This window comes from Nilaparvata lugens, chromosome 4 (assembly GCF_014356525.2).
Source record: "Nilaparvata lugens isolate BPH chromosome 4, ASM1435652v1, whole genome shotgun sequence".
NCBI classification, from domain to species: domain Eukaryota; kingdom Metazoa; phylum Arthropoda; class Insecta; order Hemiptera; family Delphacidae; genus Nilaparvata; species Nilaparvata lugens.
The window spans coordinates 51,383,743-51,399,861 of NC_052507.1; the positions used below are offsets into that span (position 1 = coordinate 51,383,743).

The window sequence follows — 16,119 nt, forward strand, 5'->3', positions numbered from 1 at the left end:
TCTAAAGATTTTATTCGATTTAATCTACTTACACTTGTTTTTGTATGTGGCCATCTGCCTATTATTTTATTAATATTAAATCTCAACTTGTTTACTCATTTTGTCTTTTATTGGCATACTCACCACACTTCAAGCTATCAGTTTTTTATGCACAGAATTCAGAGATTTATTTGTAGGTATTAATACCAACTATCATTCACAGTCCACTGCCCTGACTTTGGATTCTGTCACTTATTTAAGTATATTTTTGTGATTATTAACTCTGATATAACTTCTTTCATGTTTTTTCCATATCCCCAATATAGTTATGGAACTTGAAATAGTAAATTGTAGATAATAGCGAGTAAAAATGAAATTTAAATCAGGTAATGTAGCCTGAAAGCTGAATTTCCAAAAAAATACCATGTGTCATGATATTTGTGATAAATTTTGTTTAAATAATAAGATTCTCATATCTATTTCTAGAAGCATGATGGAATTCTCATCACAATAGATTCCATAACATTTAAATAGTTTGTTTTATTCAGCCAATAAGTCTGACGAAAATATTGTAAAGCACAACATTGAATATAAACTCTGGAAGAGCCAATTACTCTAGCCATAGTACTACTTGATGAATTCAATAAACATGTAAGAAATTTAAAATAAAACACACATAACCATATTATTGTTTATATTTAATGATATTTCTAATCTTAACCACTGCTCGTGGTAATGCAACTCGAAAATCATATCAATAGATATTGTACCAACATGTTATGGGTAGGGTACTCAGTACTGAAGAGAATCAATCAGAGAAGTCAAGATGTCTTTAATCAGCACTTAATCATGGTTAAATATTTCATAAAATGTTATATTCAAATGAGCCACAAAAATATTTTGAAATTGGATTATTCAAAGTTTGATCCAATAAATTGGATGAGGAAATACAAAAAATTGAAATTTATCTCTCTACATATTTATATAGATCACTGGTTCCCAATAAGTTGTCTGCAAAAGCTCGAGAAGTGGTCCGCGAGGAGTCTGAGGAAAGGAAAATTGATGTTTTAAGCTTTATTAGTGTTTTTTAAAGTTATATTTTTGTCTATACAGCAATAGACTGGCTTCTCCACACATCTGTGTAATCACTTGTCAGCTGATTTATGATGAATAATTCTATAGTCTGATTTTTACTTTAATATTGGTGTATGAAGGAGGCTCCTTTTTCCTTTTATATTATCCTTGAAATGCAAAATTTCCAAAAACCTTGTATATACATTGACGCGCAATTAAAAAAGGAACATACCTGTCAAATTTCATGAAAATCTATTACCGCATTTCGCTGTAAATGCGCAACATATAAACATTGTGATTTCCTGCTCTCCTGCTCCTGGAAGGGGCATGGTCATGCACTAAAATAGATAATTATAGACTTGGAGACACTATACCAAGAACCAAAATTATAATAATAAACCATGTGTAATATTTCTTAATGTTTAAGGCCCTGCATTGGGCACCATGTGTCACATTCTGCTCCTGGGAGGGGCATGATCATGCACTAAGATTGAATAATTATAAAGTTGTAGTCATTGAATCTTGCACTAAATAAACAGTTGGAGACTTTGAGGTTATGTAACTGTACTTTGTAATTATAGGTTATGTTGATATTCGCCCAACCTAGCAAATGCATAAATGGTGACAAAGTTCTGTGATCTAGACAGAGTGAAAGGTATATAGGAAAGATTGATTTGAATTTTTACTTATTGAAATAAGAATTATCCATAATAATTTTGGTACCCTTAAATCTATAGTCATGACTTTTTCCCGAATTGACGATTTTATGCACTGTATAATTGTAGAATAGCGGTGATCACCTTCTATATATATTCAAATAACTTATGTAGACTTTTGTTTCCATTTTGGTATTCAAAATATATTTGGCCGTAGAATATTTTGTGCCAGCTGGATCCGCATGGCAAAATCGTCGATCAGACCTTACTATTAGAATTTTAGGGACTCTTTAAATGAATTCGCAAAAATTAATATCACAGATTATTATAGGAACTTTAGAACAACTTTTAAAAACAGAAAGAACAAAGATTGAATTACATTAAAACAGGAATTAAAGCTTTTAAAAAATTAAGTATGTGGATCAGGTCTGTATCCCACTGGTAATTTGTCAAAAATGGCCTCGACTTCTCCTCTTCTAATTTTCACCTGAGTTTTTTCTTAGAAGTTAATACTCTCCAAATTTTCATACTAATTCGGGATTGGTCAGATCCCATGATGTAAAAAAATGTGCCAATTGAGTAGTGGAAATAGACCCAACTTTAAAGCTTTTAAATGAGTAAAATTCCATATTATAAGTTGTTCTAAATTATTATTTGGTTCCTTTAAAACATAAAATAAATAATATAATTACATCTACTACCGTATGATATACATTTGTTTAATAAAGATATAGGCTTAACAATTCATAAGAACTTGTGCTGGCACTAATTTTGTGAACTTCCAAAATAGCCAATTATTTGTGAAACATAGACGTAGTTTTATAAAATAAAGTAGAAGTATAAATACATAATTAAAATAACACACATGCTTGTAATAATAATAATAAATATACAGTATTTCCCTTGTTTATATTGTTTTTGATGTGATTGAATGTCAACCCCAAATCACTACACATAATAAAATTAAACAATATTAAAATTCTAAAATAAATATAGCTTTATGACAGCTCATTAATAAATATTTGGGCCCATTTGGTAAATGAATTATAATATGAAAAGATTAAAATTAATATCATATAGCTGTTGCAAATAATTGTTACGCAAGCTGCCTTCTCAATTGGCTAGTTGTTGGCACAAGTAACATTTGGTTTATCTAGGGTTATGTATCGTTTCAATTCTAACCTCCAAATATTCGAACTACTATTCAAAATAATAAACATTATGAATACATGTGGTTTTTGTTAATAAATTTCTGAAAAATATACTATATCTGATTTACTAATTCCAGCCTTTATAGGTCAGATAACACTGTTGTCTATCTGCCTTTGATAAGATTGTGATTCTTACTCAGTATTGGAGTTTGGTTCTTTCATATTGATAGTCTATAAAATTCTCAAATTCATGAATCGGGGGTTGTGCAATCATTTGGTATATCACAATATTTAAACATTCAAACATTTAAACATTACGAGAAATGCCAAACCGTCGACTTGAATCTTAAACCTCACTTTGCTCGGTCAACTAGTTAGTACTAGTATGTTTCCAATCGGTGAAATAAGTGAAGTTCCAAATGTCTAATGCTATAAGATAGGACTTGATAGTTTGTTTGGAATTTTAATGGCGGATTTTTACCATGTGACTGAGCTAACCAATCAAAAGCATGACAGTCAATGGCCATACTGTGGGTAATATAGTTACAGTACTCATGATGAGTGATTGAAAACAATTAGAATAAGCCATAAATTATGTTTTGATAATCTTGTAGTATTTTCAAAAAAAATCTTTTAAAATGTTATTGAACCAAATTGAGGAAAAGTGAAAAAAGTTATACTGGCGATTAGCTCTTTTCATTACGCGACACTTTCTCCTATAGACTACATATTCTGTATGTTTGATTAATTGGCTACAAGAGAGATGTTTCTACAGTTTACTGGAGTTTTTCTCATATACAGTGTGGGAAATAAACCTAAGTGAAATATTATAATAGTTGAGATGATGTCATCTTTATTTTTTGGACTTCAAATATTCATGGAGGTTTTGATGACTTGACAGATTGTATAATTTTATTGTAACTGACAAATGCGAAACATTTAATGTAAAATGTACATGCATGAATAAATAGACTATTATTATTATTATTATAATTGAAATTGGAGGAAAGTGACGCACCTAGGTATTGAAAAGTATTATTGCTTGCCTGTATATAATAGCTGCTGGCTATCTCTACTTTCCCCATCTAAAAGGCGCTGTACAAACAACAATGTCATTATGACATTCAATACAAGATTAAATGCATCATATTCACCAATGAATATTGTAGTTGAATGTTTATATCATAATTGTAAAATGAATAAAAACTGAGTAGGCCTATGCATGCATGCATGCATACATTATCCTACTCAACATTGAGTTAGTTAGCTAGTGAATTATCATCATAATAATCAGGAATGGATTCAAACATTTTCTGCACCTATACGTCCTGGAAATATAACTAATTTTATTTTATTTAAGAAGAAGCTAGACTATTATTGGAACTGTAATATTACATTTTTTCTTGATAAAAATCGAATCTTCAATTCGAGATCTATAAAACTTGATGGTGAATATCAGAGTAATCAATATGCGGACAACTTTTAACTGAGAATTTATCATAAATAATTGTGTTGCACATTCCATGGTATCACCAAAACAGAGTTAACAGAATTAACAGATCATTATAAATATAGAGGATATATAAATTTAAAATAACAGTTTCGAAATAAAGTTTTATTGAGAACAAAAATGTAAAATGTAAATTCTAAACTTGTAATTTAATATTGATGACGTGTTCATAACGTTGTCACTGGTTTGAGGTGTGGCTTTGCTCTGTACTTGGTAGCCCTTCTCTAAAAAATGGTGGCTGGGTATGGTGTTCTAATTTTTTGCTCTCTGAAAATTTTTCTGTTTAATTGAAATTAATAATGTTTTAATTTGAGATTTGAACAGTTTTATGGTGTTCTAATTTTGTATAATTTGATTTGTGTGTCTACAAGCCTATAGCCATTGTTTTCAACTATATAAATGGATAAGTATTTTAGCTTGTAATGATGCTATATGTTTGAGTGTGTAAGGTATTGTTTTGTGGATTTGTGTTGTATATTGCCAAAATTCTTATGAAGATTATAAGTTGATTTGCTCTGAAAACTGGATTTTCTATTCATTAGCAATAGATCCATTCATAATTTATCAAGAATTTACCATTTTGGAGCCGATAACTTTCTTTAGGTTAATAGGTGAAAAATGCTATTCAACCTATTTAGGATAAATTGGTAGCACGGCAAATGGTAGGCCCTGGTGTGGGACTCAAACTACAAAATATATCCCTGGTTATAAAAAATTATTGGTAGGATAGATATCTCGATGGATTGTGAATGGGAGATGCTGCTGAGTGGGAAATCGGTTCGAGAAAGTTCAGGTTCTAATGAGTAAATATTTTTTACGCAGTAGCAAGATGGAGAACAATAAAAATAATGAAGTTTTATTCAGTGAAAACATTCAAAACTTAGATGAAGAATCTCAAGATTTAGACCTAACCTTAAGCAATGACTCAAACGATAGTGTAGCTGTAAGTGAAAACGTTTCAAATGTAACAATTCATGAGGAAGTAGTAGAAATATCAAATGAAACAAGTATGGTAGGAGCTAAAAATGATCTAAATCTTATAGCGTTCTTAACACAAAGGTTTGATCAGCTGAATGCTAGGTTTGATGAGCAAAATGCTAAGATTGATAATTTGAAACAAGATCAAAGTGCTAGGTTTGATGATATGAAGCAAGAATTTGCTAGCATAAGACTAGAGCAGGTTAATACAAAGCAGAAATTTAAAGAGATAAATGATAAAGATATAATAAGATCATAGTTGAGCAACAAAATAGGACACAAAATGCTATCAATGTAGAAAATAATGAAAGTATTAAGCATGTTGAAAAAGAGGTTGTAGAATTAAACAAAAAAGTAGACAAGGAAATCAAGGTATTATCCTCTTTGAAAATAGATTGTCAAGAAAATACAGCTGCTATAACTGAGGTTAGGAAAAACATAAATAAAATTAACATGTCAACAAAACCAATGTGTGCACATCTTGTTTTTAAGTATATCAAATATCCTGTAGAAAATAAGTTTGAACTTGAAGAATAAAGTATCAGAAACAAACAAATACTGTACAGAATGAAGAATAGAGGTGTCATCAGAAGATTCAAACAGAATATGCATAATAAACCCAAGTATAAATTCAAGGTTGATGATCTAGTTGTAATTCGAAATTACATTTTGTCGAGCAAGCTGAAGAAGTTTTCTGCCAAGCTGTGTCCTAATATCGTGGACCTTACATAGTAAGATGATCTCAATAAAGGGTGTTTCAAACTTGAAGAGATAAGTACAGGTAAAATTATGAGAGTCAATCAATATATGATGAAGAAATACCATCAGAAAGCACACAATGATTAGGAATCCTGTGTTATGCCGGGATTCAGAATAGCATAATCGCTACGCAGTGTATGGTAAGAGTCCATAATTGTGTCTTTTTTCTTTCCTGTAGCCTATTTTTCTTGGCCCTTAATCGTTTCAAATTTCGATTCTTTCCTGTCTTTGTGTAATGTTCAGTAAATTTCTTCTATGATGCATATCTTAACCAATCTTGTCCATAGTCATTTAAATTTGTATTTTTTCTGAAATAATTTTGGAAGTTAAAATAGTAGCTTATTTTCCTAATCTTTAAATTGTTGATAAAACTTAACTTTTCTAAAATCTATCTATTGTAGTGTGAATAATTGTTTGCTTGTGGTATATTTTTTCATCATGTATTACATCATATTTTAATTATGTCTATTTTTTGTCAGGTATCATATTAGGTAATTAGTTTTTAAGAGCAAATTATGTCCCATTTTCTCATCTTTCATTGCATATCGTGCCATAAGCCATATGTAATTAGGTTATAGTTTTCTTCTGGGCTTTTAACCCATTTTGCAATTTTTTTATTAGTAGTATATTTTTATTAAATATACTTCCTTATGAAAGTTTAGTACTGACATGTAGGATAGGCTCTAATAATCTTTCTCTTCCTTGTATTATTTAGGAAATTTATTTACCCAATTTCTTTTTCTCTTATTTGTATTTTTTAGGGAACTTATTTACCCATTATCCATCTTGATTGTCTTTGTATTATAATCTTGAAATGGTTTGTACTTATTATACAGTCTTCAAATTCTGAAATTATTTAAAAAATAAATGGTTCAATTTAGAACATGCTGAAATTTAATCTTATGTATAAATTCTTTTGTTATAATAATAAAACTTCAAAATTTGAAAGTATTAATGAATTGTGTTGCCATATATATGAGATGTTCAATATAAATGAAAGTTAACTTGAATAATAATGTTTTCATTAAATAAAAACGTCTTGTCATATTATTAATTGAAATGAGTTAAAGGTTAAAATTTCTCTAAAGTTTTTGTAATTGATGTCTTTCTAAATTTAAAAAAAACTGTTTGTTCTATAAATTTTGATATGATTGATTATCGTTTGAAATGGATGCTGGAGTGTATGTAGAATTTTAGTGGGGTTTGTTGATTAGAATTTTGCTGGTATGTGATTGTTTTTTGAGATGGAACCCATTATTGCCTAAAGAAGGAATAACAGAGGTTATGACTTAGAGAGGCAGTAGTAATTTGAGTAATATTTTTGTGTTGTATTTATGTTGATTGCTATGGATGCAGATGATTACTTATGAATATTGATTGATTTGAAGGAAAATATTATTGATGTTTTGAATGATTTCTTGTTTAATGATGATAGTAAAGTTTGTCATGAAATGTAGTTTGTGTTTAGAACATTGAAAAGTCGAAAAAACTATAGTATCTGATAAACGATGATTAATAATATTAAATATTTGCTTTTATACAATATTTGAACAAAAAATTAAAATGAAAATTTATAAATTTGTCTACATAAATAATTTGGAACCCTGAATGATAAATCATAAATGTGAAATGCTATAAATGAAATGTTATACTAAATGATAATGAAATGCAGATATATTGTATTATGAAATGATTGTGAATAGAAGACCAATTGTCTGAATTTATTGAAATATGTATTGAAATTATTTTTGTTGTGATGATCTGATGGTTTTTTACAATAAAGTAGAAGTATAAATACATAATTAAAATAACACACATGCTTGTAATAATAATAATAAATATACAGTATTTCCCTTGTTTATATTGTTTTTGATGTGATTGAATGTCAACCCCAAATCACTACACATAATAAAATTAAACAATATTAAAATTCTAAAATAAATATAGCTTTATGACAGCGCATTAATAAATATTTGGGCCCATTTGGTAAATGAATTATAATATGAAAAGATTAAAATTAATATCATAATAGCTGTTGCAAATAATTGTTACGCAAGCTGCCTTCTCAATTGTTGTTGAGCTAGTTGGCTAGTTGTTGGCACAAGTAACATTTGGTTTATCTAGGGTTATGTATCGTTTCAATTCTAACCTCCAAATATTCGAACTACTATTCAAAATAATAAACATTATGAATACATGTGGTTTTTGTTAATAAATTTCTGAAAAATATACTATATCTGATTTACTAATTCCAGCCTTTATAGGTCAGATAACACTGTTGTCTATCTGCCTTTGATAAGATTGTGATTCTTACTCAGTATTGGAGTTTGGTTCTTTCATATTGATAGTCTATAAAATTCTCAAATTCATGAATCGGGGGTTGTGCAATCATTTGGTATATCACAATATTTAAACATTCAAACATTTAAACATTACGAGAAATGCCAAACCGTCGACTTGAATCTTAAACCTCACTTTGCTCGGTCAACTAGTTAGTACTAGTATGTTTCCAATCGGTGAAATAAGTGAAGTTCCAAATGTCTAATGCTATAAGATAGGACTTGATAGTTTGTTTGGAATTTTAATGGCCGATTTTTACCATGTGACTGAGCTAACCAATCAAAAGCATGACAGTCAATGGCCATACTGTGGGTAATATAGTTACAGTACTCATGATGAGTGATTGAAAACAATTAGAATAAGCCATAAATTATGTTTTGATAATCTTGTAGTATTTTCAAAAAAAATCTTATAAAATGTTATTGAACCAAATTGAGGAAAAGTGAAAAAAGTTATACTGGCGATTAGCTCTTTTCATTATGCGACACTTTCTCCTATAGACTACATATTCTGTATGTTTGATTATTGGCTACAAGAGAAATGTTTCTACAGTTTACTGGAGTTTTTCTCATATACAGTGTGGGAAATAAACCTAAGTGAAATATTATAATAGTTGAGATGATGTCATCTTTATTTTTTGGACTTCAAATATTCATGGAGGTTTTGATGACTTGACAGATTGTATAATTTTATTGTAACTGACAAATGCGAAACATTTAATGTAAAATGTACATGCATGAATAAATAGACTATTATTATTATTATTATAATTGAAATTGGAGGAAAGTGACGCACCTAGGTATTGAAAAGTATTATTGCTTGCCTGTATATAATAGCTGCTGGCTATCTCTACTTTCCCCATCTAAAAGGCGCTGTACAAACAACAATGTCATTATGACATTCAATACAAGATTAAATGCATCATATTCACCAATGAATATTGTAGTTGAATGTTTATATCATAATTGTAAAATGAATAAAAACTGAGTAGGCCTATGCATGCATGCATGCATACATTATCCTACTCAACATTGAGTTAGTTAGCTAGTGAATTATCATCATAATAATCAGGAATGGATTCAAACATTTTCTGCACCTATACGTCCTGGAAATATAACTAATTTTATTTTATTTAAGAAGAAGCTAGACTATTATTGAAACTGTAATATTACATTTTTTCTTGATAAAAATCGAATCTTCAATTCGAGATCTATAAAACTTGATGGTGAATATCAGAGTAATCAATATGCGGACAACTTTTAACTGAGAATTTATCATAAATAATTGTGTTGCACATTCCATGGTATCACCAAAACAGAGTTAACAGAATTAACAGATCATTATAAATATAGAGGATATATAAATTTAAAATAACAGTTTCGAAATAAAGTTTTATTGAGAACAAAAATGTAAAATGTAAATTCTAAACTTGTAATTTATAATTTTTGGAATTTAATATTGATGACGTGTTCATAACGTTGTCACTGGTTTGAGGTGTGGCTTTGCTCTGTACTTGGTAGCCCTTCTCTAAAAAATGGTGGCTGGCTATGGTGTTCTAATTTTTTGCTCTCTGAAAATTTTTCTGTTTAATTGAAATTAATAATGTTTTAATTTGAGATTTGAACAGTTTTATGGTGTTCTAATTTCGTATAATTTGATTTGTGTGTCTACAAGCCTATAGCCATTGTTTTCAACTATATAAATGGATAAGTATTTTAGCTTGTAATGATGCTATATGTTTGAGTGTGTAAGGTATTGTTTTGTGGATTTGTGTTGTATATTGCCAAAATTCTTATGAAGATTATAAGTTGATTTGCTCTGAAAACTGGATTTTCTATTCATTAGCAATAGATCCATTCATAATTTATCAAGAATTTACCATTTTGGAGCCGATAACTTTCTTTAGGTTAATAGGTGAAAAATGCTATTCAACCTATTTAGGATAAATTGGTAGCACGGCAAAACAAATATTAAATCTCTCCATGATGACCAGGGCTGGTCCAATAACCAGGGCTGGTGACCTGGATGAAAAATACCGTATAGAAATACATGGTATGATGAAAGAACACATAGAAACAAAACTCAACAAACAACTCAATCAGTAATGAAAGAGCAGATTTCCCTTTCAAATTATTTTGTCCCAACATGTTTCGGACAGTGATGCCATTTCAGTGTGTTGTGACAAAATAATTTAAAAGGGTACTGAGATTTATATTTTCATTTATATTAAAAGTAGCCCTAAAGAGAAAAGACAACTCCATCAGTATTCTCAAAACATAATCCACTTTCTTTTTATTGGGGAAGGAAGTGCAGTCAAATTAACTTGACAGGTCTAACTGATGTTTTAATTTCATTACTTTTGCACTTTTGATAGTAATAAGAATATACAGAATTCAAGATTTTCTCAATCTTTCTATTGATGAGACAAATTCAACCAACACATTCTTTCTTATATTTCATTGCTATACAGCAGCAAAGCTAATTCAAGTGAGCTCTTGGAATAAGACTTCTGTTGTTCTGTTTAGAAGAAATGAAAAGCTCAGGGAAAACAAACCTGAATTAATAGAGATAAAAAACTGAACAAGGTTCTCTCCCTCACTTGTCCCTATTCCAATTAGTAACAACAAGAGAGAAGAAAGCCAGACATCGTCTGCTCTTTAGTCAAGTGAATGAAGTGTTTGCAAGGGGTGGAGGGAGTTGCTAGTGGTGGGGGCTGTAAAGAGGGGAAAGAAGGAGCGAAAGAGAAGGAAAAGCTGAGAATAATTTGAAAGAAGAGGAAGTATGTGTATTATAAATGGAAGGGTGTAAACAGTGTCCAAGGAACAAAGGGGAATTAGACTAGAAGAGTTCTGGAAAATAGAATTAGGGAAATGTGAATTCGAGACTTTTTTATAAAAATCCTAGAAAACGACGAATCCCTTTCTGTTTAAGTATAAATTTTATCTACAAAAGAAACTATTTTTATCCTATACTTTTGAGAAATAACACATTGAGAGTCAGTCATGATCTTGATGAAAATGGTGCATTTTCAACTATGCTTCAATCACTGAAAAGAAAAAAATATGTTCAATTATACCATAGAGGCATAGAGTAAAGATACCGTTCAAAGATAATAATTTGTAATAATTTGTCTTGATTAAATTAACTATATATCAACAATATCATCACCACCGTCGAGGAAGATCTGTTTGGCCGCCAGGAATTGGTTTATTTATAAGTTCATGAGATCAATGAACCAAGAAAGAAGAGATGCTGCTGAAATAAACTCTGTTTCCATGGATGAATGGCTGCAACACTATAAAAACCTGTGGTACGATGATTCAATGAGAGATCTGAGTTTCGAATAATGTGTTCAATGTTGCGTTGATGAAATAACAATGGAAGAGTTGGAGAGTGCGATAAAAGCTGCCAAAAATCGTAAAGCTCCGGGTCCAGATGGAATAAACACTGAATTTATCAAAAATATGGAAGATTCATTCTCCATCTGAGACTACTACATTCATTAAATGTATGCTGGAAAACTCATAGTGTGCCCAAGTCATGGTCAAGTCTAAAGTTATCTCTCTTTTCAAAAAAGGTGATAGAACTGACCCTAGAAATTATAGAGGGATTAGCCTTTTGGACACAATCTATAAGATATTAGTTTCTCTATTGAATAGAAGGCTTCAGCATATAACAAATGCTCTGATTGCAGAGAGCCAGATGGGATTCAGAAGGGGTCGTTCATATGTTGATGCAGTCTTCACTATAAAAATGCTTATAGGAAAACGGCGGGAATTCAACTGCTCAACACATTTGGCCTTCATCGATTGGGCAAAGGCTTTTCACAATGTCAATAGGACTCTCTTGTGGGAAATAATGTTGGATAAAGGCTACCCAAGACATTTGGTGACTATCATTGCTGAACTGTATTCAAAAGCATCTGTTCTGATAAATATAAAAGGTGAACCTGAGAAAGAGTTGATCATAAACAAAGGAGTTAGACAAGGATGCCCACTTTCACCTGAACTATTTAATATATATATATATATATATATATATATATATATATATATATATATATATATATTGACGAGCTGATGAGCAATATTGGCGACAAAGAGTAGACTCAGGTGTTAAAATTGGGCAGGGAGTCTTCCTCAACTCTATCATGTTTGCTGACGATTCAGTGATAGTTCAGGAAAGTGGGGATAAGCTACATATGTCAATAATTCATGAGCTTCAAGCTGTAAGTACAGATCTCAATATGATTATATCAGCTCAGAAATCGAAAGTATTGGCAAGTTGCCCTTGCGTTCCAAAATAGTTCTGAATAATATAATAATGGAACAGGTGAGCAACTTTAAATATCTCGGCTGTGATGTATCCTATGAAAGAGAATGTGATATACCTCAGAAAATAGGAAAGTTTAACTCAATTTGTGGTGTCATTCACCGAAAATTAAAGGGTATGGCCAGAAAAGAGACTGAGATTAAGTTCTATAGGACAATGGCCATCCCTTTAATGACATACGGTAGTGAGGTATGGACAAAGACCAAGAATGATGACTCACGAATTCAGGCGTCAGAGATGAGGTTTCTGCGCAGCATTCAAGGATACTCGAGACGAGACCATAAGTAATGAAACAATTCGAAGTGAGTGCAATGTGCAACCACTAACAGCAATCATTAAAAAATACAGATTGGAGTGGACAAATCACCTGCGTCGTATGCCACCCACTAAAAGCTTGGAAGTTGCAGTTGAATGGGAAAAGGGACGTCGGAAGACCGAGGAAGAGGTGGACACCGGAACAGGCTTTACAAGCCTAGTCCATGATAGATGATGATGATGATCAACAATATCATCTATATCAACTATAGATAATAATAATAATATTATTATTATAACTATAGATGATATGGTAGACATATTATGTAAAAGTTCAATATGTAATATTGAATGAGTTTGAGAGTAGATTATGAGTGGGCTATGAAAATCTTATCTCATGGGTTGTAATTTAATCTTGGAGAGGAAATGATTGAGGTAATTACTATGTTTGAACAGATTATAGTGATACTAATAGGATGTTTCTGTTTTATATAGTTGTAGCTCCCGAATAATCAGAAACAATACTGTCCTTAAGGAGAGGAACACATAAGTGTTAAGTTCTCAGTAGGTACTAAAATTGTGACTAATAATCTTGATGCCAACTAAAAGTGGAACCACAGGTTATTGGATACAGAGGATATAAGGTTAGAGAGATCAAGCCCTCTATTGGGAAAATCTACAACAAGATCAAAGTGAATTATCATGATACAAATAATAATTATTTGACTGCGTTGACTTTTGACTTTATAATTAACAATTCACTTATTCTTTTGTGAATTCAAATTTACCAAGTTCCTTGAATTTATTAATGATATGTAATATAACGATTTTTAGTTCGCCAATTGCAAAACTAAGTTAAAGGACAAAAACATTTCGATTTAGGACCAAATAATAATAATTATTTTTTTTCGGAGCAATCCTCCAAGGAGGATTGAAGTTGGAATTTGGATAGAATAAATTAATTCACAGTGATTAACGTCAATTAAGGATGCTATTATTGAGAGCAGGAAACAACGATATTGTGACAAGGTGGAATGGCTTTGGGGAATAAGAATGGATTAATTTAGCGTGATGCAGGCGAGAAAGGGGGATTATGATATTGGGGGGGCTGGGGAAATAGGGGTTGAGAGGGAGAGTGGAGGATAGAAGAGTGATGCAACCCGGTACAATGAGTAAATAATGCAATGCTCAATTATTAAGGTCATTGTACCTACCACAGTTGAGTACAGCCAATGTAACCACAAGAGACTTCTCCTTCGGTGTGAAATCAAAATGTATATACTGTAGGCTACTGTAATATACAGCAGAGCCGATGCACACATATGTATAGGTCTACTTATGCTCTTAAATAAAGTTGTGTGTGAAGGCTGAAGGGGTAAAGCACCTCCACAGTGAGATACACTTTAAACTGTCAGCAATGGTTGAATGAGAAGTATTGATATTCAATTTAAGGAATGCTGAAAGTTTGAAGTGAATCTCTCTGTTGATCAATCCACTTGCTCCTACAACTTCCTGACTAACTTGTGATTGCCAATTTGAATAAAATAATGGACTCAGGACATTGAGTCGCTACCCTCCAAGTTTGATGGACAAGTTTGATACTGTAAAGCCTACATCAGACTCAGCCTAGTTCGTGTTAACCCAAATCAAAAATTAATGAGGGACACATTCGAAATCTATTAATTTTTGATGCGCTTGATGGTGTTACATGGTTTTGTGTTAGCTACTGTGAGTGGGCTATATAATATACTAGATACCTGACTGGTTGAGGGGAATATTCAAAATAATTTTGTTATTTATAAATAAATATTTATTCAATTTTGATATAATATGTAGGCAGGATGTCCTGTATTAATTTTGAGAATCAAAGTTTTATATTAAAAACTCGGTTCAGTGTTCACAAACATATCAACAATCATAATCAACAGTTTTTAGATCTAATTGAATCTATATATGTATTTGTATGAAGTCGGGGACACACTTGTCATGCAGTGCTCCGATCCCACTCAGATCTGATCACGGATGACAACAGCATGTAATGATGCATGCCACTTTTGTCCGTCATGTGATATTTTTTCATACAGGAGCGCAGAGCACAGATTTAAGCTTAGAAAGCCAAACCCACCTTGTGTGGGACTCTCTATTCCTCTATTACATCATGTGATCTGTCCTCCACCCCACAGAAATGTCGGACATGAGTAGGATCGGAACGCTGCATGACAAGTAAGTATGTCCACGGCTTTATCCGTTTCCTCAATGGTCAATCACAAGTGACTTAGTATAAAGCCCGAGCCACACTTATATCAATGGGCCCGTTCTGTATACATGGAATGTGGTAAATTGTCCGATTCACAATTTACCAAGTAAAAAGTTACGTGTTGCATGGGAGGAATTTTGACAGATTCTGTTCCAGAAACCTGTTCCAGCTCCAGCTTTCTGCCACACATCGAAGTGTGGTACATTGTCCGACCTGGTACAGTTCCAACTATCTGAGCTCTCATTGGTCGATCATTGTAGTCTGCTTGCTTCTCTGCGCATGCGCTGATAGTTTGTTTACCATAGCATAGCATAGAATACATAACCAACAATATGATGTTTGATAACCATTCATTAAATGAATTTTTCTCGATAGAAAATTAGAGAGTAATAGAATAAAATAAATTTACACTTTTCTAGATGGTAGGTTTGTAAAACAGCCTTTCTTCATTCACGTAGCTTGTAAACGACACATTTTAGTGTAAATCAACTTTAAATGTGCGCGCCAAAAGCTTGAACCAACTATTTTGAAATGGCGTTCTATGGGAACATTTTGCACTAGTCACGTGATGGAACAATTTACGATTGGAACTGGAACAATTTACTGTACACAGAACGTACACATTATATTATCATTCAGCGTTCTAATTTTAATCATATCCCATATTTGTGGTGGAAGGGTGGTGGTGGATATGTATTGGTAGCATGCACCTTTCCAGGTCGTTTTCATAATTTTTATGTAGTTCTACATAATCGGATCGGAATAGGATCCTATGTGGTCCGGGCTATATGTGGGTACCCTGAAAAAGTGATAAGTTCAGAAATCATT

The 16,119-nt window shown here is 31.6% G+C and overlaps 1 protein-coding gene across 2 annotated transcripts in view; it reads right to left on the reverse strand.

Moving 5' to 3' along the window:
* Positions 1 to 16,119, reverse strand: part of LOC111061876 — a 52,388-nt gene that overhangs the window by 9,175 nt on the left and 27,094 nt on the right. The window contains exon 2 of one of the 2 annotated variants that reach the window (XM_039425782.1): positions 16,002 to 16,090. The exons of the other annotated variant lie outside the window; for it this stretch is intronic. Within the exon in view, the coding sequence (XP_039281716.1) occupies positions 16,002 to 16,020 (19 nt within the window). The 5' untranslated portion in view covers positions 16,021 to 16,090. The remainder of the gene's footprint in view (positions 1 to 16,001; positions 16,091 to 16,119) is intronic. 2 annotated transcript variants of the gene reach the window in all.